A 27,677-nucleotide genomic window follows, 5' to 3' on the forward strand; every position below is an offset into this window, starting at 1 on the left:
CAATGGATCCAATCTATTGATTTGAAATAAAAAAGAACTGATCCCAGTGAAAATAATTTTGACTAAATAAAAATGAAAAAAATTAGAAACATTGAATATGAAAAATGATCAAGGAACTAAGTGGGCTTAATGGAATTTTTTCTAGAAAATCCTTTTAAATGAAAATATATCGATTCTGGGATAATTTGGATTGAAATGTTTGTATCCAGGGGCGGGCCCTGTGGCTGAGTGGTTAAGTTCACGTGCACCACTTCAATGGCCTGGGGTTCGCTGGTTTGGATCCCGGATGCGGACCTACACAACGCTCATCAAGCCATGCTGTCGTGGCATCCCACATGGAAGATCTAGAAGGACTTACAACTAGGATATACAACTATGGGCTGAGGCTTTGGGGAGAAAAACAAACAAAAAGAGGAAGATTGGCAACAGATGGTAGCTCAGGGCCAATCATCCTCACCAAAGCAAAACAAAAATATTTGTATCCAAAACATCCTTAAGGGCAAAATGGCATCATCCCATTTCTGGACACTCTTCAGTTAACCTCAGAGAAAAGTTTGAAAGGGGCGTGGAGGGGCAGGAAGTTTTCGGAATTGAAAGGCTCAGACTATCTGGCCACTGCCCATCTTGGGATTGCTCAGAATATAGGCAGAAAACTTGAGCTTGAAGAAAACTGAGAACAGATGCCTTTTCTACTGTCCACTTTGATGTTCCTCCTGGACGTCCCTCCCTCGTCGAGGCCAGCAGAGATTTTTGGTCACGCTTCCAAAAGTTTTTGATCTTCCTCAGATGGCTTGGAAAGGAATCTGGGACTTTTCTTCATGAGTTATAAAGAGGCAAGGACAAAGTTGTATCAAGTTTGGGGTAAAAACCCCAAAAAATGCAAGGACAGTGGCCTTCCTGCCAATGGTTGCCCAGTGCAGCAGGGACCTTGCCCTGAGCCCCGCCGATGGGGACCATCCTGGCCAGGCCTCTCTGTGGTTTCAGTGGGCACATCCCTCTCCTCAGTGCTCGGCTGCCCCACGTGGCCTGAAGGGCCATTGCTGACCTCACACTCGGCAGCCTCTGCTTCACCCCAGGCTGATGACTCCCTGTTCTCTTTGGAAGGCAGTGGGGCACTCCCATCTTCCCTTTCATGACCAGGTGTCCAGGGGTATCCCAAAACCTCTCGATGCTCCATAACTGCTCAATCAAGGGCTGGGAGGTGCCTGCACATTGAGCCTACGCGTTCCTAAGTAAACCCCAGAGAATCCCTTTGGGTTTGAATTGCTGACGGCCCGTAGAAGGGAGTGGGGAAAGCAATCACGAGGGCCGGTGCCCTGAATGGGTGTGTGGTCTTGATAGATGGAGAAATCTTGGCTTCCCCACGCATCTCTGTGTCTCATTCAACCTCCTCGCTCCCCTGTGGGTGGGATCCAAGTTGTTCCCAGGAGCACGTGAGGTGGGGTGTAGGAGAGGGTAAGCTCAGAGAGCTTTTAGGGTCGATTTCTAGACCCCACTGCCCGCACCCTGGCTGCTGACTGCGTGAGCTCAGCTCTTCCAGCAGCGGGCTGTCCTCCCCATTCCTCGCTCGCACTCTGCAGAACGAATACCACAACCTCCTTGGCGGCCGACATCTTTCTCCCCTGCGCCCCCGCCCCGCCCCCCATCTGTTTAGCCGTGGCCAGTGTGGCCTTGATTAGGGTGGAGTGAGGCTCTTTGTCCAGAGTTGGTAGCCCCAGCAGGTGATATTTAATAGAAGTTTAGAACGAAGGCTCTGGGTCAGGGTTTGACTCTTGACCCCACCCTTGGTAGCTGTGTGATCTTGGGCAATTTATTTAACCTTTCTGAGCATTGATCTCCTTTATAAAGTAGGGATGCTAATTGGACTGACCTTGTAGGGTAATTTTGAGATTTAAGTGAGGCACTGTTCTCAGAACACACATTATCTGATGCAGGAAAAATGCTCACCGAGTAGCTTCTATGATGATTGTCTTCATTGTCATCTGTATCCACACTCATGGGTTTATTAGTGGCCGCGTACTGGATGAGTCTTGTCTTGCAAGCTCTCTCTGGAGGCTGGGGTCTTGGAGCTAGCCCCAGCCGGAGCACGACTTTGGGCAGCCAAGTGACAAGACCCCTTTCCTTTTCTGTTTTGGTACCTAACTGGCTGGCATATGAGCAACACCTTCATGAGTCACAGGTCGGGGCGGCAATCCTGCAGACAGATTGAGTTCCCATCTCATCTTTGGCCCCTTCACAGCTCTTGCCGGGTATTAGTTATGGTCATACTGTCCATTTGTCCAGTGATTGTGTCACTGCCAAAGTTACCCAGGTGGGCAGACGCTGCTGGTAGAGCAGAACTAGTCCCAATAGGGTTCACAGGCTCTGCTTCCCTGGCTCTGGCGGGCCACTAAATGGCTGTGTTACATTCAGCAAGTTGACTCTCTTCTCTGAGCCCTCCTTTGAAAAATGAAGGGCTTGAACTGGATGGCCTGTAAACTTCCTTGAAGCTTTGCTGCATCCAACGCACATGTCCGGATGCTCTTGTTCCTTCCTGAGAGGGATTATGGGCTGGAGTGGAAGTTGAGTCAGACCGCCGTGACTGTAGCCTCTCCTTTTTCCTGGCAGCCTCGACAATGGCGGACCTCTCTACGCCCCACTCCTTTGTTGAAGACATCGGAACACCCCCGCATTTCTGAGGGCTTCACAGTCACAGCCGGCTGGCCAGGCTTTAATGAAGGTCACTTGTCAAATTCATTCATGAGCAGCCTTTGAAAATGCTCTCCGTAGAGCCGTTTCCATGAAAGCCGTTAGTATCCATGAGTCATGAAGATAGTTAACATTTTTCCTGTGTTGCATCTCACAGCTCAAACCTGGCTCCACGAACATTTTCCTCTTTGGTACTGTTACAACCAGAGCCTCAACTCTCTCGTTTGCTCACTGGTTTTCTCTGTTAGGAGAAAACTGCCTTGTGACTTGTGCACACCAGGGCCCTGTGAATGTAGGGCCCTTGTTCAAATAATGTATTATTACCAGGTCCTGGGTCCTCTGTGAGAGTTTGAAGGTAAAACTTTGTTGGTTGTGCCAAGGATTTCTAGGTATCGTCTTTTAGACCATGGTGAGAACCAGGTGGCCACCTCTCTTTGGGGCTGCTCCATTGGCCTCTGATTTTGGAGGGCATGTGTCCTGTTGTGACACTGGGGAGCGCTCTCGGAGTTAAGCCCTCCTCAGTTAGAGATGTGGGTAAACTCTTTGATGCCTCCTTTATGTCTGTGGCCAGTCTGGTGCCTGGCACCCTCTCCTTGGAGGAATCTTCCCCAGCAAACCTGGGACAGATCACTGTCTCTCTTCCCTACATTCCCATAGCACGTGTTATACCTCTGTCACTGTCACAACCTGTCTTGTACTGGAGTCTTAATGAACATCTCCGTTTTCTAGACTGAGTTGGAACCCTGATTTTGGTGTGGGCCCCCTCCTCTCCGGAACAGCCTCCAGGAGGTACTCCATCAACGGCGAATGGACTACATCCCACTAGTGCGGGTGTGGTGGGATGCTCCCTCGCCTTGTGTGTGCGCCTGCCTGGTTCTTCCTCGTGTATGTCATTCTAGAAAATGTTTTATGAAATGTCTTGGAGGAGGCCATGAGCTTTAGGGTTCTTTAGGAAGCCCCCAAAGTTCGGTTCCTTGGGCTTAGTAGTAGTGAAATGGGCTACGACTGGCTGGAAGGAATCTGAGGGAGGTTTGACCCGTCTACACTGGCCTGTGATAGTCATTTCTAGCAGGTTTGCAGAATAGCCCAGCTGTGTAGAGGGGAAGATGTGGTATCATTTATGTTCAGATTTGGCTGAGTTTAACAGCAAACCCTCCAAATAACACTGGCTTTACTTTTTCTGTCCTGTAAAAAGTGACGGGGTCCAGGACAGGCACCTAACTTACTGTTCTGTTCCTCCATCTTTAGCGAGTTGCCTGATGATCCAAAATGGCTGTTGAAGCACCAGCCATTGTATTAATATCACAGATGCAAAGACAAAGGAGTCCTGGAGGTCTCACTCCACGTGCATTTACATCTCACTAGCTGGAAGTTACTAACAGGGGCATTAGCTGTAGTGTCGGCTGGGAAGTAGGGCCTTCAGCTGGCACGTTCCCTCGCCCTGAGATGTAAAGGCTCTTTTACCAAGAAAGATGGAGAGAATAGACCGAGGGGGTGCAGGACAGATGCCCAACACTTACTTGAATGAATGAGTAAGTGGGTAATTGATGGAGAGATGCCCCCTTGTTGCTGTGGGTTAAGTGTGGAGCCAACCGTTAATTTAGTAGGAGCCGTGATATGACAGGGCAGGCATGGTTTCTGATCCTGCCCCACAGGAGGGACGGAACCTCACGGAAACTTCAGGAACTCACCAGGATCTTGGGAGAGAGCAGGTTCTTCTGCAAGTCCTCTTCAGATGGCTTCCTGTCTTCCATCTCTGTAGAGATCAGGCTCCCTTATTTGGAACTCATGAGAGCCGGTGAGGAGTCCTGGGCCCGGGGTGCAGCTGCCACGGTTTAGAAGGTCCCCACGAGAGCTGCTTCTTTGGTTTGAAGAAAAGCTTCCTTCAAGCAGGGAAACCTGGGGGAAGAGAGTTGGCTCTTAAATGGTGCTGAATTGAAACATTAAAGTTTCCTAAAAACCAAAACCAAATACAAATCCCATTTTAGGAAATATTCGAATCCTGGGGGATTAATTGTCTGCTGGTGTTGGTTGGAAACCTGTAGGTAGTGGTCTGTGGTGCAGGGTGGGGACAGCTGTGAAGTGACAGGCCCTGTGCTGCTGCCCTTTCCCTGCAGCAAGTCTGGGCAGCTGGAGGCCCCCACAAGGCTGTCCCCACCAGGGGGAACTGTGGGTGGTCCGGGGTAGGGGGAGGGCGCGAGGTCTGGAATGGTGAGTTATGTTGCCCAGAGCATGTTGCGCTGTGGCGTTTCTTCCCAGTGGGTGGCTCGGTTCTCTAGAGGGTGGGCCCCTTGTCCCTATTGTGTGGCTGAGGCCCCTGAGTGGCTGCGTGGTCTGGGGCACTTAGAGAGCAGACGGGTCCCTGGGCCACTTAGGCTGAAGCCTTCATTCAAGGCCTCCACGCTCGATTCCTTTTGAAAACTTCCATGGGAGACTTGGTCAGGTCTCCTACACATCCTGTGAGTCTCATAACGCTGCTTCCTCCTGGCCCCCATCAAGCCTTCGTTTCCAAATCGTCCCCATCCTTTATCCTCACTTCGGGATCATCCTCCTTTACGAAGCCATCCTCGATTCCCTCTGCTGGAAGGAATGTCTCCCCCACATCCCCTTACGATACAGAGTTCCCTCCCTCCCGTGGCACTCTCTTGCATGGCATCGTATGACAGACTTCTGAACATCTGCTCTGTGCCCACTTCAGCATCCTGACCAGATTGTCCTCGCCTGGAGGGTCGGTCTGCGGTGCAGTACTCCTTCACCGATCCCTGAATGATGGAGGGTGGCAACCATGGGGTCACAGAGCTGTTCCTTGTCCTGGGGGCTGCTGTGCTCCAAGTCTCATTTTGTTCCCCTAACCGTCTTCGAAAAGTGTCCTCATCCTGTGGTTTCTGAAGACTTCCTCTCAGTCATGTGAGACTCCCTCTGGAGATGGGTGGGGGCCCTGTTGTTCCCCTCCCCTCCCCCCGAGTCCCAGGGGCTGCCCCGTGGGTGTCCCCAGGCTTATGTAACTGACGTGGGGACTGGTTAACCGAGGTGGGTGGGTAGCATGCGGCTCGGGCCAGCGTTTGGCAATGGCTCGCTCGTGCTCTGGTGGGGAATTCAAGAAGGGAGTTCAGAGTGGTGACCGAGGGTTGTGTTGTTGATTTCTGATGCCATCACATGGCCCATTCTTGGGGGAGGTGTGTTTACTGTCCAAAAGAGGGAGAATGTGAATCAACTATGTAATGTAAAATTTTCTAGTAGTCACTGTAAAAAAGTAAAAAGAAACAGGTGAAATTAATTTTAATAAGATATCTTGTTTAACTCAGTGTATCAAAGATATTATCATTTCATCATCAATATAAAAATGAATGAGATAGTTCACATTCTTTTTTTGTAGTAAGTCTTTGAACTTTGGGGTGTTTTACACTAAATTTGGATTAATGACATTTCAAGTGTTCAGTAGCCACACGTGGCTGGTGGTTGTCTGTGGCTGGTGGTTGTTCAGCTACAGTTTGTGTTGATTCTCCCACTTGATGTTCCTTCAAAGCAGGGACTATGTTGTGAAAGTTCTGTCCTTCTGTCGCTGGTGTGGCAAGTGTGAATTGAGTGGGGGCCTGACTGGCAGAGTGACAGCCCTGGGGTGGGACTCTGGAGTCCGGTCACAGCTTTGCTTCTGACCAGCTGTCTGAGTTTAAGGAAGACTCGGTGCTCTCGGAGCCACAGTTCCCACCTAGTCAATGAAGCTGTTGGACTGTGATCTCTGGGGCCTTTCTGGTCTGACATGTCATGAATCGAGCCATGGATCTGGGCAGGGATGGTGCTGGGGATCCCTGTCCACCTTGGCATCATTAGTGAAGGCCACGGTTGGCCATACCTGTCACACAAGGGGCTGGTTTGCCGTCTCTGACTCTGACTGAGAGCTGGCGTGTTTATCTGGCCCGCTGGGTTCCAGACTATGAAGATCGTCCATTCATCCATCTGGTGCCCTTCACCCATCCAGCATTTTCAAGGGCCTGCAGGTGCCAGGCCTGTTCCCGGGGTGGAAAGGTAGTGATGGACAGGGCATGTCTCGGCCCTCCGGTTGGTCATCTTTTGGAGGGTGTGATGGGCCAGCAGGAGCTCCTGCCATTTCCTGAGGCCTCATGAGGGTTCTTTCTCACACAGGCTCAGCTGGAAGCTCAGAAAGCCACGCAGGACTTCCAGAGGGCCACAGAGGTGCTACGCGCCGCCAAGGAAACCATCTCCCTGGCTGAGCAGCGGCTGCTGGAGGATGACAAGCGGCAGTTCGACTCGGCCTGGCAGGAGATGCTGAATCACGCCACTCAGAGGGTATGAGTCATGGCTGTGTGTGCCTGTGAGGGGTGTGCCTGCACTTGCGCGCGTGTCTGTGTGCGTGTGGGCGTCTGCATCAGGGCAGGCTGTGTACCTGTGGGTGGGGTGTGGGAGCGTTCTGCACCTCCCCGTTGTCCGTCTGATCCAGACTCCCTGCTGATTCTGGTGAGCTCTGTGTGTGCTGGTTTCCCCAAGCAGAGGAAACAGACTCTCAGGCACGTTACCTAAAAACGCTCTCTGAAAGTCACAGGTTGTCCTCTCCGTGGGGCACATCAGCGAGGCCTGGGACTAAGCCATCCTCAGGGATGACAGTTGCCCAGGGCCGGGTATAGCTGCTCCTTCCCTGTGCTCCTTGGTGCTTGTCTGGTTCAGACCATCCCTGAAGGTCTTGCCTGTGGACTGGGCTTCTCAGAGGACCGGGTGGTGCTGGGGGCTTGGCCCGGGTTACAGTCCCAGGCAGAAGGCCTTGATTAACAGCCTCCAACCGTGCTGGGCCTGGACTTAGGTTGTGTGTGCTGGCGGCGGGAAGACGGGGGCCAAGGTGGGGGAGACCAGAATCCAGTGGGCACGCAGGCCTGGCCTGCAGGCTGGGCGGGGATTTGGGGAGCCAGCATGAAGACAGGAAGTGAGCTGTGTATGACCTCTACCCAGCTTTGACTCCTGGGTTTTAAGCCATTATGGTTTGGCTCTTTGCCAGCTCCCACGACCTCCTCTCTGCCCACAATGCTCAGAATCAGAAGTGGTGGGACAGCTTCTTGGCTCAGTTGGAATTGTCACCTCCACCTAACACCTAACTCTACTGGGTTTCCTGGGAGTCATGCAGAATGTTCTGGACCCCTCCCTCCTTCTCCAGGCTGATTCGCTGCAGGGTGGTGGGTGAGCTGACATGTGGCTTCAACAGCTCCAACTGAGGTCTTGGATGGGGGAGTGACATAGAAGGGTTGGGGGCTGCAACCCTGGCCTTGACTCCTTGAGAGGCTGCCTGTGGGGCTGGAAGAGAAAGTCAGGATTAATGTCTACAGCCTGTCCCTTTTCAATGTCACCTGCCACCGTGGCTCAAGTCCTGGGGGACCTGATAATTAAAGATGGCCTTGTGCTTCCTTAAATAGAAAGTCTGACACACAAATGACTTCGAGAGTCAAATCCGCATTGGCTTTACACCTGCTCCCCATGAAGCCTGAGGCGCCCTGCTGGTCTGTGTGTGGCCTTGGGCCTCCTGCCCCCTAGTGGACACGATGCTTGGAGAGCCGAACATGGGCCGCTTTCCTGGGTCAGCTGGTGAAACACCAAGCAGAGGTTGGAAATCTTGGAAATTTATAAGCCACAGCCTGACAGACGTGAAAAGGACCAAAAAAAAAAAGAGTAGCTCCTTCTAAGAAGTTAGCTGAAGGTGGCCTTCCTTTTTTGCCCTCCTTCCACCCCGACTGGAGATCTAAATTAGCCTGTAAGAATCATTTCAGAAATATTTAATCTGTTCTTTAAAAAACAAAACAAAACATGTTTCTTCTTCTTCTTTTTAATCTGTTTTTTAAACCCTGGGGCTCTCGTGGATGATGAGTGGCCGGTCAAGGGGAGATGTCCCCAGATGACCCCACATTGCACAACTCCCAGGAGCACCATTCACACTGTCGTCTTTGGGAATGGCGCTGCCTGGAGTTGTGCAGTGCACAACTTGTGTGGCCGTACAAGATAGCCTTGGGCCTCCTGAGAGCACACGGGGCTTCTTAGGGGCCTGGAGAAGGTTGTCTGATGTGTGGCCTCACTAGGGAAGGGCCTAGACATTTAGGTTTTTGGTCGTGGGAGTCACCACTGCAGATTGGCAGGTGTTCTGGGTCACAGGGCAGGATTTCCACCCTGGGGCTGCTGTTCCTCTTTCCCAGATTCCTTCACAGTTGCATAGGCCTGAAGGGCTGCTCCTTGACCTGCTGAGGGAGGAGGAGACAGAGCTGGTTGGTGGCACAGCTTTCCCCAACCACATCTTTGCGTCACTAGGAAACTCAGCCTGTGGGGACAGGTGCTCTGAATCTGATGGATGGTGCAGACGCATGTGCGGCTTCGCTGTGAGCCTCCCTGTGGATTCAGTGTTTCCCTGAATGGGGCTCGTGTTGCCTGCTCCTGGAGCCTTGTGGGCCTGGCACGCTCGGCTTGCTGAATGCTAGTCAATGAAGACAGTGAAGGGTCTAGAATACGTCCGCTGCCTTGTCTGACTTCTGGGTATTCCAGGAAGCCTGCTTCTTCAGGAGAAGGGAACATTGTCTCACCCTCTTCTTCCAAAGACAGTACTACTATGGGTCTAGAGAAAGATCTGGGGCTATCTTAAGGAAGTACAGGGGTTTGGGCTGTATGATCCCCCACCCCAGGCCCAGTGGAAGAAGGGGTCCCCATGTTCCTTGCCCGAGGCCATCAGTGTGTCCCCTTCGTTCCTTTGAGACTTTTGGTGACATTGGGCAGCCATGCTTGGAGCCACGGCTGAAGCCACTGCACTAGGGAACATAAGCGGTGCCAGGAGCCCCGGTATTCTCTGTTCGGCCACATGCAGTGCCACAGACAGGGACAAAGGAACAGTCCTCCACTCAGTGCTGGGGTGAGGGAGGGCTTTGGAAGCCACAGGTAGCATGAGGCAGAGCTGCTGAGCCTGCACGTGAGTGGCCTCCCTGGGGAGCGGGGCCCCGAGTCCCTGCTGCTTGTTGCTTAGGGCTTTGGGCAGCAGAGGCCCCTGCAGCCTCGGCCGGTTTATCCTTGAAGCAGCCTTTCTGGGAAGGTGATAGTGGTTCATCCTCTGGGAGGGGAGGCCTGGCGTCTGGGAGGAGGGGCCGACTTTTCTGAAGTCTGCCAAAAGAGACCCACAGAGGAGGAAGAGAATGTGACTCGGAAATGGGGCGGCATCAGCTGCTCATGAACTGGAGCAGGCAGCTGCAGGAGAGGAAAGGACGCAGAGGCGGCCTCCCCTCCCAGGGCCTGGCATGGAGACTGGCCGGGTGCCTGGGTGTCTGAGGCCTGGGATGGCGCGTGAGGGGCTGTCCAGGCCAGCTTTCCCGACGCTGGTGGGTATGTACCACCCCTCTCCCACGTGGCGGTGAGAAGCCATCGTCTCGGGCTCCCCTAGCCCAGGGGGGCAATAAAAATCAGAAAACAGCCTGAATGAGCTGAGGTTCTGCGGAGACAGTGAAACTGCCTTCCCCGGGGAGAGGGAGGACCCTGATCTTAGCTCCAGGATGTTGGGGATGTCAGCGAGGGTAGAAGGGCCCAAGGAGTGGGGAGGAGTTGAGAAAGCTGGAACAGGACATGGGGGAGCCATCTGGGTGGATGTCGGCAGGTGAATTCAGGTCATTCTGCTGGCACGGGACCCAGTGAGTAGGCTGCACCCAGCCCACTGGCACACCTGTTCAGTGCCTGTCAGTGTCGAGGCGGAAAGTATCTGAGTATCCTCCGGGTGCTGCTGTGAGCAGAGGGCCTGTGTCTGAGCAGTGGCCCCAGCTGCCTGCCACCCTGGGCTCCCAGGAGGGGCCAGTTGGGCACTCCTGGACCCACACCTCTGTCTGTCCTGCTGACCTAGGAGGAGGGGCAGAGGCCTGTGGCTTCTGTAGAATCCTGAGCACAGGCAGCTGCCACCTGCATGCTTTCTCCAGGGCCCACTGCCCACTTACCTGCCCAGGGCTTGGTGCCGCGGCTGTCCTGGAGCAGACTCATCCAGCACCGGTTCTGGCTGCTCAGGTTGACTGGGCCTCAAACCCTGGAATGACACTGGGAGGTGGCCAGTCTTGGGACAGGTCTGAGGGGCAGGATTTCGAGAATCCCAGAAGTGCCCGATTTCTTAGTCCTGTAGGCTGAGGTGGATGCACCCAGAAATTAACAGAGAGCCTGTGGGTCTTCCCCAGGACAGGGTCCCCTCTGGGGAGGAAGTTCTAAACCATCACGAGGGAAGCCAAGACTCTGTTCATGGTGCACAATTATTTTCTTCTGGAGCCTTCCAGCTCTGCGAAATGAGGTGGGATGCTGAGCACTGCTCCCTTTGTTGTCTGTGTGAGTCCTGCATGCTCATCCTGTGGAGATGACAAACGGGGCAGTGGACATGTGGCTAGACCCAAGGAAGAACTGCAGCCTGGGCAAACCCTCTTCAGCCCCTTCAGAAGTGCTTCCTCCCTTCATATCCGTTATCCCAAATGCCACATGCTGAAGACCCCTCTCCAGCGCCGCCTCTGCTGTCAAGCCCCCCTGAGCTGCCATGGCCGTCCTGACAGCCTGGATCCCACGCCAGCTTGAGTGATGGTCACAGCTGCTGGCCGTGTCTATACGCTGTGAGGCTGTCAGCCCAGGGTATGGTCTCCTGTATGCTTTGCGCTCACAGTAGGTGCTTAATCAGTGTATGTGGCTCTAAATTGAATGTGATGGTGGTAAGACTGAAGAGCACAGTGCAGAGATGGAGTCCAGATGAAATTGCTGTCAACCCGGGCTTCGAGGAGGGCACGGCTGGCCCCGGGAGGCCTGGGGCGATGGCAGTGGGCGTCTTGCCCAGGTCTGAATTACACGTGCCTGGTTGGTTGCTCAGTCAAGCCTGCAGCTGCCTTGAGGCCTGTGGGATTTCTTCATTATCACTTCCCTGTGGCTTCAACCTTCCCGGCAGAGCCACCTGCGCCACCATCCTCCCTATCCTCTTTCTTTCTCCCCATGCACAGCAGCACGCAGCCCATCCTGATTCCAGGCTTCTGATGGAGGGGCTCCTTGGTTGCCTAGGAGATGCAACCAAGGTGACGTGCTTGGTGACTTTCCCCAGGAGGCTGACTTGGGAGTTGGAGCCTGTCTCTCAAGAGCGAGAGACTGCATGTGTGGGGGGCGGGGAAGATTGGGACAGGACATGGTGGACGTGGCCTGATGGGGGTGAGGCAGGGGACGGCGACATGCCTGCCGCCTCGTCAGTCTTCACTGGCAATATCGCCAAGTGCTTGGAGCTTTCTAAGTGCTTAATTTTGGAAAACCTGTGCTGCTTTTTGCAGACTAGGGGCCGAGATAGAACGAGGGCCTCGGTGCGGCTGGCTAGAACCCCACTTCTTGCAGGGGACTCTTTCTGCAGTAGCCTCAAATCACAGCTTTCATCCTGCATCAGTCAGCCTGTTTCAAATGCTTTCGGACAGCTCCTTAAAGGTGAACGCTGCCTTGAATTCTTTTGTATTGGAACAGGTCACACCCAAGAGGTTGTCTTTGTCTGATAAGCTTGGGGCTTTGAGTTTTTATAAAGGTTACCCCAGGAAATCCTTAAAGCCTAAGATTTAAGACAAGACAGCATCCAAGCATGGGGTGTTTTTCGTGCATTTTGTTTCACTGTGACATCTTTGGTGTTAGAAGTAAAGCAAGAGGATTCTCCCAGCCCTTTGGTCTTGGTCGAGAAGTCGTTCAGTGAGCCTGTCACCTCCTGCCAGCTCGGTGCAGGTCCCTCTTCTTTCCCTTCTCTGGCTTTGTTTTCATTCTGTTGTTTTTAAAAGTTATCTCAAACATTGAAACCATTGTTAAAAGATATATATTTTAAAGAAGGTAAAAGCATAATCCTGATAAATATAAAATGTACTCATATCAAAGATTTTATTTCATTAATTAAGGAGGGAACTAATAAGATGTTACAGCTATTTCAAAGGAGGATTCAAAAAACACTCTCATCTGTGGAAAACCAGGGATGCCGAGATGAATTTACAAACATGCAAAATGGGTCAATATTTCCAGGCCAGTCGATAGTCAGATGCGCCTCCACTGGGACACAATCCATCTTCATTTCTAGGGATAAGAATCGTTTGTATTGCTCTCCATTTTCTACAGCTTACGGGGTGGTAAAACAGCTCCAAGACAATGAAAGCCAGAGACAACCTGGAAGGGTCCGCTCGACAAGACACCTGGTAGTTTTTTATGCGCATTTCAAAGTCTTTTATGATTTTTCCCGACACTTTTAAAAATCCTTATTATAAGTCAGTGCAAACTGGAGTGATTCCAGGGCTGGCTGGCTGCTACTGGGGCGGATGGTGGGACCTTGGCAGCCTCGGGCCGTGGCTGCTCCTTCAACCTCGCGTTACAGGCACGGTGCCTCCCTAAAACGGTCCTGCTGGGTCTGAGAGGAGGGCCCCCTGGGCTCCTCTCTGATGCTCTTCACGTAAAACAAAGTACGGCTCTCTAGCCTACCCTTGCTTCTGCCTCTCCAGTTCATTTTATAACGCTTACGTGAGTTGTAAGTGGAAGAGGGGAAAGAAATTGTGAGCGGCTTATATGGCCTAAACTGCTGTTTATTTCCTTCGTCATCTCTCCTCAAGGCAGGCCTCGTTCTGAGGCTTTTCTTTAGGTAAAGAGGGAGAGAACCAACATTGTCCATGAGTCAGGGAATGCCCGTGAGCTGCTGTGTTTTGGGCCCTTGAGCGCCCTTGGTTGTTGGGATTTTTTTTTTTTTTTTAATTTTTCCTTCTCCCCAAAGCCCCCCAGTAGATAGTTATGTATTTTAGTTATGGGTCCCTCTAGTTGTGGCATGTGGCACGCCGCCTCAGCATGGCTTGATGAGTGGTGCCATGTCCGCACCCAGGATCCGAACCAGTGAAACCCTGGGCCTCCCAAGTGGAGTGTGTGAACGTAACCACTCGGCCACGGGGCTGGCCCCATGGCTGTTGGGTTTTTAACTTGTTTTTATCAATAGGCTGAACAAAATGTTCCCACCAGAACTCTGACTGGTCTCCTGATCATGAATTTTTGTGAACCTCAAAATCTGATGTTAATGATTTGATATTTATTTAATTGTTTAAATGTGAAGTTTGAGCCTCTGGATCCTGGATTCTTCTATGTCTACCAGCTCATTCAGGACATTTGGAAAGGGCCAAACAGCTGGACTCATGCCTGCCTTGTTGTCCTGACGCTGGCACGCTGGTTTTGCGAGGTCTCCCAGTTCCTCGCTGTCTGTTCAGTTCCTGCTGGCACTGTTTGCCTCTGAGCCTTCCCCAGGCTGGGAGCAGGAGGAGGCCATGGCGGCTGCTTAGAGCCAGGAGGCCTGAGCACAAGGAAGAGTCAGTGATTGAATCAGAGAATGTTTCCTATTTTTCTCTGATTTTTGTTTTTCCATGTTTTCTTTCCACAGTCATTGCCTCAGACAATTTGGCTGTTTAATCTTACCTGACAAGATTTTTCCAAAGTAGCTTAATAGGGAAAAGTAATCCTCCTCTATTTGGAAGTGAGTTCAATCTTAGTCTGCCCATTAATTTCCTCAAAAAATATATATAGAGATTTTTTTTTTTTCCACTGAGGAAGATTAGCCCTGTGTTAACATCTGTTGCCAATCTTCCTCCTTTTTTGCTTGAGGAAGATTAGCCCTGAGCTAACATATGTGTTAGCTCACCACATGTGGGTTGCCACCACAGCATAGCTGATGAGTGGTGTAGGTTCACACCTGGGATCCGAACCCGTGAACCTGGGCCACTGAACTTAACCACTATGCTATGGGCCGGCCCCTCAAAGAATATATTTTTTAAATGATATAAGTAATACCCCAATAAGGGACTGTTCTGGGCTTGGCCAGCTGACCTCTGCTGTCATTTGAAGGTCATGGAGGCAGAACAGACCAAGACGAGGAGTGAGCTGGTGCACAAGGAGACGGCGGCCAGGTACAACGCGGCTATGGGCCGCATGCGGCAGCTGGAGAAGAAACTCAAGAGAGCCATCAACAAGTCCAAGTGAGTCTGGGCGTGAGGGCCCCTGGGGCCATGTGGATGTCCTCTTACGCATCTTCTCAACCTTGTATGTGCCATGCATTCCGGGACCCGCCTCCCCAGGGGCCCCTGCCCGGGCTCCCTCTGCCCCACCACTGTTCTACATAACCCCCAGGGGCAGCAGGTGCTGAACGGTCTTCCTGGGAGACTTGGAAAAAGGAATTTCAAAAGCAAACCATTACACAGCCTGCTGGCTGGGGCCTGGGGCTGCGCCTTGGGAAACTCAGCTTGTACCCTTGGCTCTGTGGCTGACAGCGTGGATGAGCCTTGCCCCTCAGTTTACCTATCAGCATAATGGAGGTGAGCTGTGTACACAATACACATTCTGTGTGGATCAAGAGTTGATGAAATGTGCAAGACTGGTTGTAATGGAGGTTTTTCCCAAGCTCTTCTCACTACTGCTCATATATTTTTATACAGTAATGATCGTGGGGACAAGTCCCCTGCTTCACTCACAATTGCTGGGCCTCCAAGCAAGAGACAGGACTTGGGATGGCCTAGACCCAACAGCCAGACAGACCGAGAGTTTCATGGAGGGTGAACAGCTCAAGAATAAAGCATCGGTCTGCTCTTATGCTCAGACACCAAAGTTCCTAAAAAGAGCCAGTGTCCTCTGGCTGCCCCAGAACCTAGGCGACTAGTAGGATGTTGGCCTTTCTTGTCCTCTCTCTTGCCCATGACCTGTCTGGGTCTGCAGACCATCTGATACCTCTATTCCTGGACAAAGTCCAAGAGGCCCAGCATGAGCCCCTGTCCTTTTGGTGGCCCCACTGTGCTCAGGGCGGGAGGAGTGATGCTTCGACCTCAGCAGAGGAAGATGTGTGTTGAGGCAGCGCCTTCTCAGCCCTTATGTGCTATTCATCCTTGGGGAGCCAGTCTCCTTAGGAGAGGAGATCTGGGCCACCGTAGCTGCTGGGCACACTGTGTGGACTTGAACAGCCTCCCCAGAGAGGAAAGTGACCCAGGGTTTTGGGGCTCCAGGATATGTGTACATGTGTGTGGGTTCCCCATATCCTGAGATGGGCCTTCTGCAAGCACGGCCCTGGGTGAGCCAGTGGCTCTGACGGGCGTCTGTGTCCATCAGGCCCTGGAGCTGGGAGCAACCCTTCATCTCACAGCCTCATCAGAGTCTAAATCCCTCCAGGCCAAGGATGGCCTGGCCAGCTGTGGCGAATGCTGCTTCCTGTACCCCCTGTGGGGTTTACAGTGGTCACTGTGTTATATCACTCTTAGGGTTTTTCTTCCTGTCTTCCACAGGCCTTATTTTGAACTCAAAGCGAAGTACTACGTGCAGCTTGAGGTACGTGTGGCCTTTGGCTTTGTAGCTGATGGGATTTTCCTGCATTCAAAGCCCCAGTTCTTGTGGCAGCAGGCTTTCAAATGAGGCATTTGCTACAAGAGGAGAGTGGAGAGAGAGACATCCTTGACGGTGTTTTCTGGCCTTGGTTGGGTCCTCGGTGGTCTCTGAATCTGCCCTCGAGTCCCTTTCTGTCTTGTACTGGGGCAGTGGTTCTTAGGGTGCTACCAAGGACCGGCAGCATCCCGCGGGGCGTGCTGATGCAAGCCCAAGTGTGAGTACCACGGTACAGGGGACCAGATGGTAGACTTGGGGCTCCTGTGTGAGTTTGACACCCACTGCTGCTTCCCTGATGGGATTTATTCTGCTGTGATAGTTTCTGGGTACTGGAGTTTGAGTTTGTCACCTGGACGGGAGCTGGGGGGTGGTGGCTGCTTTTATCTGGTGCAGGGATAGCTGTGATAAGAGGAATCAGGTCCTCGGTCATGTCTTGGGAAGGTCTTTGGAGTGGAGTGATGGGTAGAAAATGTACTTGAACCTGTCTTTCAAAAGCATCGCAAGGCCGGTAGGCGGCCTTTGTTTACCGGGCCTCTCGTTCTCCTGACCAGCAACTGAAGAAGACTGTGGACGACCTGCAGGCCAAACTGGCCCTGGCGAAAGGCGAGTATAAGACAGCCCTGAAGAACCTGGAGATGATCTCAGACGAGATCCACGAGCGGCGGCGTTCCAGCGCCATGGGGCCCCGCGGCTGCGGCGTCGGGGCCGAGGGCAGCAGCACGTCCGTGGAGGACCTGGCGGGGGGCAAGCCTGAGCCGGACGCCGTTTCTGGTGAGTTGGGGGCTCGTGCACAAGCAGGAGATGACGCGGCTTGTGTCATCTGCTTCCAGGGCTGTCTCGCCATCGTGGAGGAGCCTCAGAGAGTCAGGCAGGCCTGAGGGCTATTTCTGGTGGCTTCCCAGGTTTTGTGGAACACTGTGATCTTCAGAGTCAGGATTCCGTGGTCAAATGAGTCGGGAAAATGTTACACTTTCACTCCTGAGATTGAGTACATCATTCAAGGCTCATAGTTGCTTCTATCTACTGTGTCAAGTGGTGGTTAGGATTACATGAAACAATGCTGGCACCCAGTAAGCACTCTGCAAACGGTGGCCCTCACTGGTGTCTGACTATGGAGAGCTTCCGGGGCCACCTGGAAACGTCGAGGTTTGACGTGATTCCATCTATGTTACAACCTTTCTGGCACTGTTTTTGCACACTTCCCTTCTTCTTCTTTTCTGTGGAATAATCCCTGTTGGCTCTTTCCCAAGCTCCTTTCTCAGGTGTTCTTTAATTCAGTCAACAAACATTTAAGTGCCAGGCCCAAGGTAAAGGAAAAGGAAACTATAATTTGAGCATTGATGATGTGTGAGGTACTTTAATATACTTCGTCTCATCACCTGTGTATGGAAAGGAACATGAAGTTCAGAGAGGTTAAGTAACTGGACCAAGGCTACAAGTAGTAGAGCTAGGATCTGAGTTCAGATCTGAGTCCATTTTCTGTCCCCAGCATTACAGTACTCCTCACTTATGGTGTCCTCTCGTTTATGGTAGGGGATGCCACAAGGCTGTGTTCAAAATGAGGGAGGAGAAAAGAGGAGTAGAAGATAAAAGATCTAATAAGAAGCAGGATTACCTGCAGGCTGAGGGGAAACAGTTAAAGGCTGAAGTGGCTTTCAAACCACAAGAACGACAGGTCTCTGGGCCTCGGCTATGCTGGTCCACAAGATAAGTGAGGCACAAGCTACGGAGCACTGTAAAGGAATGTTGTTCTTTCCCAGCAAATAGTGATCTAGGTGGGCCTGAGTGTGTCCTTTATGAGATCAGAAGTCACCTGGAAGATAAAGGTCCCAACAGATACTCCCCGCAGGGCTGTTTCTTCCAGCAGCTCCTGTTCTACTGCGGAAGAAGACAGCCCTTGAGTCTGACAGGCTTTGTTCAGGATGCGTTACAAGGGGCCGGCCCTCTTGCTGCGGACGTGTGGTTCTGTTTGGGGACTGGAGCGGAGAAAGCCCCTGATCTGAGGCTGCGTTCATCTTCCGCCGTTACACAGTGTCTGGTGACACTGACTTCTAGGGCAGGGACTAGAACCTTGTTGTAAAGACACTGGATATCCATGGATGCAACTGCTTCCCTTCCAGCTGCCTTACTGTCTGGTCAAGCAGGCTTGGGGGGTCATTTTCCTTTTATTAGGGGCCCACGGTGGCAGGGATTCTGCCGTCCCCATGCCGTGTCCCACTGCCTGCCAGCAGCAAACACTTCTGGAGGTGTTTAAGGAACTAGGTTCCTTTGTGTCCAACCCTGTGTGACTGGTGTTCTCTCTCATCCTAGTGGCCTCTGAGGCCTTTGAAGATGACAACTGCAGCAACTTTGTGTCTGAAGATGACTCAGAAACCCAGTCTGTGTCCAGCTTTAGTTCAGGACCAATGAGCCCATCCGAGATGCCCGACCGATTCCCTGCAGTCGCGAGGCCTGGGAGCCTGGATCTGCCAAGCCCCGTGTCCCTGTCAGAGTTTGGGCTGATGTTCCCGGTGTTGGGCCCTCGAAGCGAATGCAGTGGGGCCTCCTCCCCTGAGTGTGAGGTAGAACGAGGTGAGTCGCAGCCCTCTCACCAGTAGTGCCTGTCCCGGATAACTCGCTGCCTTTGCAGCCAGATCTCTGCACTGTTCTAGACCTTGGCTGGGTCTCGGAGCCCCCAGCGCTGCGTTACTGGGTCTCTGTGAATGTGCTGTCGGGGTTGATCACGGAGATGGTTTCCAAGTGCTGTTCTGGGGGGTCCTGGCTCCGCTCCTGACCAGCCTCTTTAAAGTACAGCTTGGGTTCTGTGTCTCTCATCACAACAGTCTTCTTGACAAGCACATGCTGGAGAGTTTCTGTTTCCCAGCTGTTGGATGAGTATGACAAAGTTCCTCTACAAATGAGGAATACGTGCAGCTCCTTGAGGACTAAGAGCAGTAAGCACCTCCATGATGGAGGACCCTCTGCGGTGCGCGTGGTGGGGCAACACTGGCAGATTCTGGAGGGCTGAGCTGGCTGATTGGCTGGGCTCAAGGGACTGTTGGAATTGTCAATACTCACTTAATAATCTTTACGTTTCTGTAGGAGACAGGGCAGAAGGGGCAGAGAATAAAACGAGTGACAAAGCCAACAACAATCGGGGTCTCAGCAACAGCAGTGGTGGTGGCAAGAGCCAAAGCAGCAGCTCCCCTGAGGGCCAGGCCTTGGAGAGCAGGATGAAGCGGCTCTCCCTCCAGTGCGCAAAGGGAAGAGACGGCATTCTTGCTGACCTAAAAGTCGTGCAGATCGGCTGATCCATCCAAGGCCCGGGCCCAAGTGCACATCGAAATTTATACCTGAAACTGTACGGAGAACATTGTGCCAATAATCATTTAATATATGCCAAATCTTAAGCGTTTACTCTAAACTGCACTAACGAAGTTTCAGTGACCTTGAGGGCTGACGGTCTTTCTTCTGGGAGCGCTCTTGGGCTGGCTGGTTCTTTCAGAGCAGAGGTGGTGTTGCAGGTGCACTGTGCCCAGGTCACAGCCTTGTGGAGTGTTACCAGAAACAGTGTTATGGAAGCAATAACTAGTTCCCAGGAAAGCACCTGAGCCAGAAGAGGGGCTGGGAAGCTGAGCCAAATGGGGGTCAACAGCTCGCTTCTCTTTCCCTTCTCTCACCCTGTTTGTTTGGGAAAATGGAGATGTTCTCTCCTTTATATCCCAGGGGATCTAAATGAAAAGACAAAAACAAAGAACACAAGGACAAAACTCAAATCTTAAGAACACACCTTTTTGACCCTGTGAAGGCTTAAAAAAATCCAAGAACACTATTCCTTTTCATCCTCTCTGGTGTTCAGAAGGGGCTTTTTAAAAAGTGTGTATGCTGGGACACCCAAGAAAACCATTTTCTCCGGAGGTTACCATGAACAGCACTTTCTGGGGTGGGAAAGGTGAATGCCAGTGTGGGGATGGGGGGAAGAGGGTAGCAGGGATATTTCTTAGAAGGGGATTCGTGGCTGAGAGAGAAGGTTCCATCGCATAAACCGCATCCTACCAGCCAAGGGGACTTATTCTGAGAAGTGCATGTGAAGAATGGTTGCCACTGTTATATCTAGACTGACAAGGTGTTAATTTCTCTGTAGGTTGTAACTTTAAAAATAAACAATTCTTTAAGGGTTATGCTGCACTAGTATTTCTTAGAGGAAACTGTTCCCTAAAGCTAGGGAGTAGGCATGTGCTGGCAAAGGCTGTTGAATAGAAGCAATGGAGTGTTATGCTAATAGTGTTAAGACTGCTTATCCTTAATGTTTTCATGGTTACACACATTTAAAACACTGTATTTTACTTGTCCTTTTTTGTTAAAAAAAGTTAGCATTTCTCAAAGAAAAGCAATCCCATTTCAAGTTGTCTGTTAATTTTGACGCAGCTTGTATATTTTAGTCATTTGTAAATCTCTTCATACTGTAGTGTTTTCTCCTTTTTTAATGACTGATACAGTATCCTAATTATAAGGTTATTTTGTACCTGTCTTAATACCTTGAGTGTAATAAAAAATGGCTTAAGAAAATGTCTTTCTGTTGACTTCAAATAAGAAATCCTGGTGTTGCAGAAATCTTCTCTTCTAGGTAACCTTCTTGCTATAAGGAAGAGCATGGAATGCAGTGGTCATTTGTTCTTATTTTCAATTAAGGTCCTGGATCCTATTAATTTAAGCCCCGATGACTAAGGTTTGAATTAGAATTCCACTTTCGCTCTACTAAAGCCGAGCAACAAGGGGAGACAGTGTCGGGAAAATAAGGAGAAGATGGTTATGTTGGAGGAGTGGTTCTCAGCCTCTATGTTGGAATCTCCTAGGAGACTCAAAAATACTGCTCTCTGGTCTTAGCCCCAGAGATTGATTTGATTTGGGGTACATAGGCCTTGGACTTGTTCTGCAGGTGATTCTCATGTGTACTCAGTTGAGAATCAGACTTTCTTCTATATTGGTTCAGCCAAAATGAATCTTTCCCTTATGTATACCTCTGCACCGCTGTGTTTGGAGCTCCAGTGTAGAATTCAACACGCTGTCTGAAATTGTGCCTATACAGGTCTCCTCCGTTAGAGTTTCAAGGGCAGTGATTAGGTCTTATTTCAGTTTTCATCCTGTACAAGATCTTTAACACAGAGGTTCAAATCATGTATTTATAATAAATATACCTCGTATGCTTTAGATTTTTGGGTAAAGGGCCACAGAAAAATTAACCCACGTGAAATTAATATACTAAAAAGAAAGCACTAAATATCTACAAAAGTGAAATCTCCTTAGTATAACAATCTACCACTATTCGGAATGTAAAAGAACAGATTTTTGTTGCTGAAGCTTGAATTTTCATGTAAATAACGAGTTCTCGTTTCTCTTTTAGGTGGAACATACTAGATGAAGACCTTTAATAATCAATTTCTCTACATTAAAGTATGCAGTTTCCATAAGTATAAACATTTTATTTTAATTAAAGGTAGTAGAAATACAAAATAAGTTTTGATAATTATAAAGTAGAGACAAGGAAAAAAATTCCATCTTATTTTCAGATCTTTAAAATGTTGAGCATCATTCTGCTGATGGATTTTTATGTAAACTGGGAATTTACATATGACAGTAGTATCCTGGCAGTTTTTCTGAACGCAACCTTAACTGCCATATATTAAATTCTCAATTGTATTTTCTTCAGTGTTGCTACTATAAGAGCACTGAACTACAGAGCAATTTAAAAAAAGACTATACACACTGAGTTGTAATGTCATCAATGTCTCAGATTACTACTTCATGAACGCGATAAAAAATAAGAATAGTGAATATACCTCAGTTCTCTTTACATGAGTCAATGGGAGTCAGGTATCTAACTTCAACAACCTTCATTCTTAAGCATGAGTAGCTTCATGCTAAGTTAATTAGTATTTCTTAAAGCTTTATTTTTTTGTAACATCTGGGCAATAAACATTTAAGTCATAATGCAAAATTAAAATCTGTTATGATGACATGGTTCATTTGGTAATTAGTTGCCCAAGACGTAGAATCACAACACAAGCAGGTTTAACTTACAACATGCTCTGCCAACGAGACAAACACAATGGAAGTGTCTCAGAGGATCACACCAGCTGACCGTTCCACTCCATGAGTCACGTCCCTCAGCCGGTCTCTGTTCCCTCTTAGCAAAGGCAACTCACAGTGCCGAGTCTAATCTTTAATATACAGTATGGCCCCTAAATGCAAGCCAACTCCATATATACACAAAACCATGTAAATGGTACTTCTAAAAGATTTAGGGGAATTCTGACTATATACAGTTCTCACTAAACACCATGACTTGAGCACCAGATGCCACTGTAATGTTTTTAGAGATCTGATTGTATTCTGATTATTGTGTGTAGTGTCCTGGAGCTTGGTGTCTTCATTTGAAGAGTTGATATTTGGTAAGCATAAAATCCAGTCATTGTTGAGATTTCTCCATCACTGAAGCTGTGTTGTCTTGATGGGGATAATACTATTAAAGTCCAAGAAAAAAGGTCCTTCTTGTTTAGGCAAAAAAGTACTGGGAATGATATTGTAGATCCCAGCAGGTATATTTTCTAATTCCAGGTAGCAAAACCCACACCTATATTCAGAGAAAATGAGAACAATATTTAATGATGATGCCACAGAAAGTCAAGTATAAATCAGATACAATCAAATGCCGACATTACCTATAATCACCACTCGATTTCCTCTGAAAGCCATGGGGCCCAGGATCTCCCACCACAGAAACGGTTACAACCTCAAATCCAACACTATATTGCCTAGTAATAAAAAGGAACAGAAGTAGTGCTGTTATTAAGTAGCCTCAAATACATACAGACCTAAAAAATAACTACACCTAAAGTGCAGATGTACCATTAAATCAAGCATCTGCTTTCTAAAGCTTTAGCAGGAGGAAAGAGCACTCTGAAACAAATGCATACTAGTTTTAATTAGACAAAACACCGTTTATATTTTTAAACTGAGGCCATAAAAAGATTAATATTTTATTAAACTTACCGTAGAAGAAACTGTATTTTTACCACAGGCTCCTGGGGAATAATGTTTTTAAATGATAAAATATTGTCATTGTATTAAGCAAAAAAAGTGGAAGAGGAGAGAGAGCCCTGAAATAAAATCTAAATTTATGGAAGTAATTAGCATATAGTAGATATGGTATTCCAAATCAGTATGGAAAGGATTATTTATTTAGATGATGAGGTGACAAATTTAGAACTCTGTTCAAATTGTCTTTCAGGCTAAATATGAAAATATATTCTATATGGATTAAAAAACAATGTAAAAAATAAAACCATAAAAGAATTTGAAGAAAATACGGTGAAAATTTGATATTGGGGTGAGATTTCCTGCCCACAGCAAAATAAACCAGAAAAGACAGATTTGATTACTTTAAAATGAAAATTTTTTTCTACATGAAAAAAAATTTAATGACAATCTGGGAAAAATTCTTGCAAATAGGTGAATGAGTTAATATCCTTACATACATACCCTTATTCAATATGCTTACAATTAAGAAAAATATGACAATTCCAACATAAAAATGTGCAGAAGACATGAATAGGCAATAAAGGGAAAAAAATACACACTGTCAAACATTTTTACATGTTCAATCTAGAAATTAAATATAAAAGAGCAATTAGATACCTTATTTTACCCATCAAACTGGTAAAGGTTTTAAAAATGATTTTGTGGGAAAATAGCCTAAGCATATCTAAAGGACTGTTAGTGTTTTTTGAATTACTTTGTAAGGGAGACAAAATTAAGCCTAGTTTTATTTAAAAGTTAGTACTATTTTTGTATTCTCTGTATTTTTTAAACCTTTTTAAATTGTGAAATAAAACAAACAATGTACACAAAACAAATATATAGGAGCTGGCCCTGTGGCTGAGTGGTTAAGTTCTCGTACTCCGCTTGGGCGGCCCAGGGTTTTGCTGGTTCGGATCCTGGGGGCGGACATGGCACCGCTCATCAGGCCACATTGAGGCGGTGTCCCACATGCCACAACTAGATGGACCCACAAATAAAATATACAACTATGTACTGGGGGGATTTGGGGAGAAAAAGCAAAAAAAAACAAAGATTGGCAACAGTTGTTAGCTCAGATGCCAATCTTTAAGAACAAACAAGCAAACAAAAAAACATATAGGGCATCAAATTATTTGTAAAGCAAACACACACCTGGGTTATCCCACTGAGACCAACAAAACCCTCTCAGCACCAGAGAAGTCCCTTGGAGACTCCCTTCTCCTACCCCACAGAGTTAACTTACGGTCATCACTTTCTTGCTTTGTGTCTAGTCTGACTACCTAAGACAGTTTCATTTTGCCTCTTCTTGACTTCGTATACATGGAACGAAACAGTATATATTCTGTTGTGTGTGGCTTCTGTTGCTCTGCGTTGTTTTTAAGACTTATTTGTGGGTAGCTGTCACTTTTATTGTTACGTAGAACTCTTTCATATGACTATGTTATAATCTTAAATGCCACTGGTGAACTTGTGGGTTGCTTCAAATTTCTGGCTTAGTTTATTGGCCACTTGGATTGTCTCGTACAAGTCTGTTCAAGTTTTTACTTTTCAAAAACTGCAGTCTTTGTTCTTTTTATGTGCTCTTTGTGAAATCTTTCCTTTTCCTGAGGTTATTAAGATATCTCCTGTATTAGTAATCCAACTGGAATTGATTTTTTTAGATGTGATTTGAGAGGGGTCTAATTACCTTTTTGGTACCTGGATACTCAATTATTCCAGCCCCATTTAGTGAACAGGATATCTTCTCCCCCCTCTTCTGCAATGCCATCTTTATCATAAATCAAGTGTGTATATATGCATAGGTCTGTTTCAAAACCCTATTCTGTTCCACTAAGCTTATTTTTAATATAACATTATTAATTTAAGAAAGTTATCACAAACCTTGGTCCTCGTAGCTCAATCAATAATGGCCCAGTCTTTTCTATATGAAACTGGTAGATGGGGTTATTTTTGTGAGTCTCTTGGAAATTTCCACATCCTCCAGCACTCTGACCACTCCATTTTCCATTAATCTAATAAAACAAAGTTTTTGTATTAACAAAACTTCACAATTTCCAATTCTACTTTAAAGACAAAACTCCTTTGCATCTTTCAAAGGCATCTCTCCACTCTGGTTCCACCCCCTCTCCAGTCTTTAATGGCCACCGAGTGAACTCTCCATTTCAGTCATGCTACTTTGCTGCACACTAACTTCCCATCTCCAGCTCTCAGTCCTCAAGTGTGTTGTTCTCCCTGCCAAGAATCTCCCCCAAATCTTCCTCTACACATTGAGCCTACCCTGCAAAGCCAATCTCAAATTCTACTTTAAAGGTTCATTCACATGGCCTTCCCTAATGACGAGAGTTTGCATTAATCTTCTCTCTCTGAATCTATTTCCTCCCCCAGAACCACTTACTGTTAATCCCTGAAGATCTTGTATTCCAACCCAGACTGGAGGCTCCTTACATTCCCCTTATATTCCTGTCAAGTCCCAGAAGGTTTTTACTTGGTAAGAAATGTAAAGAAGAAAAGGCAAAAAGGAGAAAAAGCAAGAGAATTCTAAGATTTCTCTAAGATTATGACCCAAAGAATTCTCTTACCTGTTTTGATAAGGTGTACGGTGAAGGAATCTTTGAAAAAGTAAAGCTGCATGCTGAATATACCTAGATTCCAAAAAAATTCATTGTACAGATAAAGTTTATACTCATGAAAACACCAAGGTGATAAAAAAAATTCATTGTACAGATAAAGTTTATACTCATGAAAACACCAAGGTGATAAAAAAATATATTGGAAGACTAAAAAATGAGTTGGCATATATAAAAGTCATTATTTTTGATACCAGTAGGCAACCGGGTATCGAGTCAGGTCTAATGCACAGGGAACTGGGAAGCTAGGGATCTGGTCGTGGTTTCTCTGCTATTAACTGTGTGTGACCAGGACAAGTCACAATCCCTCTAGGCCTCAGCTTCTGCATCTGAAGAAGGAAGGGGTGGAAACAGCTCCCAATGGCCCTTTCATCACTAAAAATCTATTCAAATTGAGCTTCTTTACTGATCTATGGCAAACAAATCTATGCAGAACTAAATTACAATGACCTTCCCAGCTACATAAGAGCAATGTGTTTAGAGGTGATTGATTCCCTTTCACTAAGTTCAAAGTCATCTTTCTTAAGTCAATAAAAGTATTATGTAGGCTAAAGGAGCTTTTATTGCTTGCTCTGAAATTGAATTTTTTAGTCCAACATACCATGTTACCTCAGGACTAAACTATTACTCTGAAAACTAAAATGTTCATTCAAAATAAAATATTACTTTTCAAAAGCATTATTTTCTGCAGGAAGCATCATAATTTAATGCTGAATTCATATACAGATACACACAAAAATACATAGAGAACTAATTTTCAGAAATAAACTTTTTCTATAGATAATCCCACTTACAAAGCAGAGCACATGATGTTTATGTTACGGTGTTCTGTTATTGTATGTTGATTTACTTACCCGGACTGTGTAATGGATTGTGTTCTGTTTTTCATACTGAGAAACCACTAAGGTAAAGGTATGGGTTCCAGGTGTGGTCAGCTTTATCTTGGTCAAATAATGAGGGCTGTTAATTCGAATCCCATCAATGTATGGAGGTGGGTCAGCTGCAAATAAGCAGGTTTACAGAAAAGGAGACTTTAGTTTTTAAATTTAAGTTTTATAACTAAATGGATGGATATCCTCTTAATTAATTCTATAAAATATAATGGTACTAAAGAAGTAGTACCATTTCTAATTAGTACCATGAAATTTCAATTTAAAACTTTAACATGGAATAGTTTCTAATAAGCAAAAGCAATCTTTGGAATACAGTCAGTGAGGCAGAAGATAACCCCTACGAGCTGCCCTCTGCTGCATTTTTTCCCAGTAGAGGATTTTAAAGTCAGGATTAGCTTCTTTTTTATCTTTTAAAAGATACAAAGTAGTATACGAAAATGTATCTATGGTCCCCACCATTCAGAATTAACATTTTTTTTGGTCCTACTAGCTTCTCTATAAAATTGAGTCCCTTTAGACCACCACCCTTAGTCTTATTCCGTTCCACTCTGACGGATGTGATGGACATCTTTTCAGACTTTAACACACACATCCATAAAAATGCACGCATAAATGATATTTCTGTGAGCATATATCTAAAAAATATAGCACATGTCTTTCATATCTTTCATTTTTCACTCAACATGTTTTTAAGATGCATGTTGTTCTAAATAGATACGGTTTTTTCCTTTTAAAACTGCTGGTATAATATTCCATTGTATGAATATGACCCATTTTATCTATACTCCCATCTAGTTATTCAGACATTCTGTATATTCAGATTATTTCCAATATTTTGCTATTATGAACAATGCTGCCTGATATATTCTTTGACAGTCTCATCAATCAAAGCTGATACAATAAAACCATTTCATGCAGGTCACTACTAAGATTTGGTATTTAAGATCAATGCTGTATCACTTAGCTTATTTAGCTTGTAATCTATTAGAAAAACTAAACCTTTTAGTCTCTCAAA

The 27,677-nt window shown here is 47.5% G+C and overlaps 2 protein-coding genes across 7 annotated transcripts in view; one reads left to right on the forward strand and one right to left on the reverse strand.

The window, feature by feature from the left end:
• The window catches only part of SH3BP5 (SH3 domain binding protein 5), a 71,548-nt gene extending 50,917 nt beyond the window's left edge, over positions 1 to 20,631 (forward strand). For all 5 annotated transcript variants that reach the window (XM_070238129.1, XM_070238130.1, XM_001917851.5 and 2 more), the window contains 6 exons: positions 6,832 to 6,996; positions 14,563 to 14,693; positions 15,987 to 16,029; positions 16,635 to 16,854; positions 18,394 to 18,654; positions 19,165 to 20,631. In XM_070238129.1, coding sequence (XP_070094230.1) covers positions 6,832 to 6,996; positions 14,563 to 14,693; positions 15,987 to 16,029; positions 16,635 to 16,854; positions 18,394 to 18,654; positions 19,165 to 19,373 — 1,029 coding nt within the window. In that variant the 3' untranslated portion in view covers positions 19,374 to 20,631. The remainder of the gene's footprint in view (positions 1 to 6,831; positions 6,997 to 14,562; positions 14,694 to 15,986; positions 16,030 to 16,634; positions 16,855 to 18,393; positions 18,655 to 19,164) is intronic.
• An 888-nt stretch (positions 20,632 to 21,519) lies between these two features.
• CAPN7 (calpain 7) overlaps positions 21,520 to 27,677 on the reverse strand; it is a 38,121-nt gene continuing 31,963 nt past the window's right edge. The window contains exons 17-21 of one of the 2 annotated variants that reach the window (XM_023620905.2): positions 26,624 to 26,769; positions 25,722 to 25,784; positions 25,024 to 25,154; positions 22,785 to 22,877; positions 21,520 to 22,696 (exon numbers count right to left, since the gene is read on the reverse strand). In XM_023620905.2, the coding sequence (XP_023476673.2) occupies positions 22,552 to 22,696; positions 22,785 to 22,877; positions 25,024 to 25,154; positions 25,722 to 25,784; positions 26,624 to 26,769 (578 nt within the window). In that variant the 3' untranslated portion in view covers positions 21,520 to 22,551. The remainder of the gene's footprint in view (positions 22,697 to 22,784; positions 22,878 to 25,023; positions 25,155 to 25,721; positions 25,785 to 26,623; positions 26,770 to 27,677) is intronic. The other variant, XM_070238128.1, reaches the window with a different exon arrangement.

Source organism: Equus caballus, chromosome 16, assembly GCF_041296265.1.
Source record: "Equus caballus isolate H_3958 breed thoroughbred chromosome 16, TB-T2T, whole genome shotgun sequence".
In the NCBI taxonomy this organism is placed as follows: Eukaryota; Metazoa; Chordata; class Mammalia; order Perissodactyla; family Equidae; genus Equus; species Equus caballus.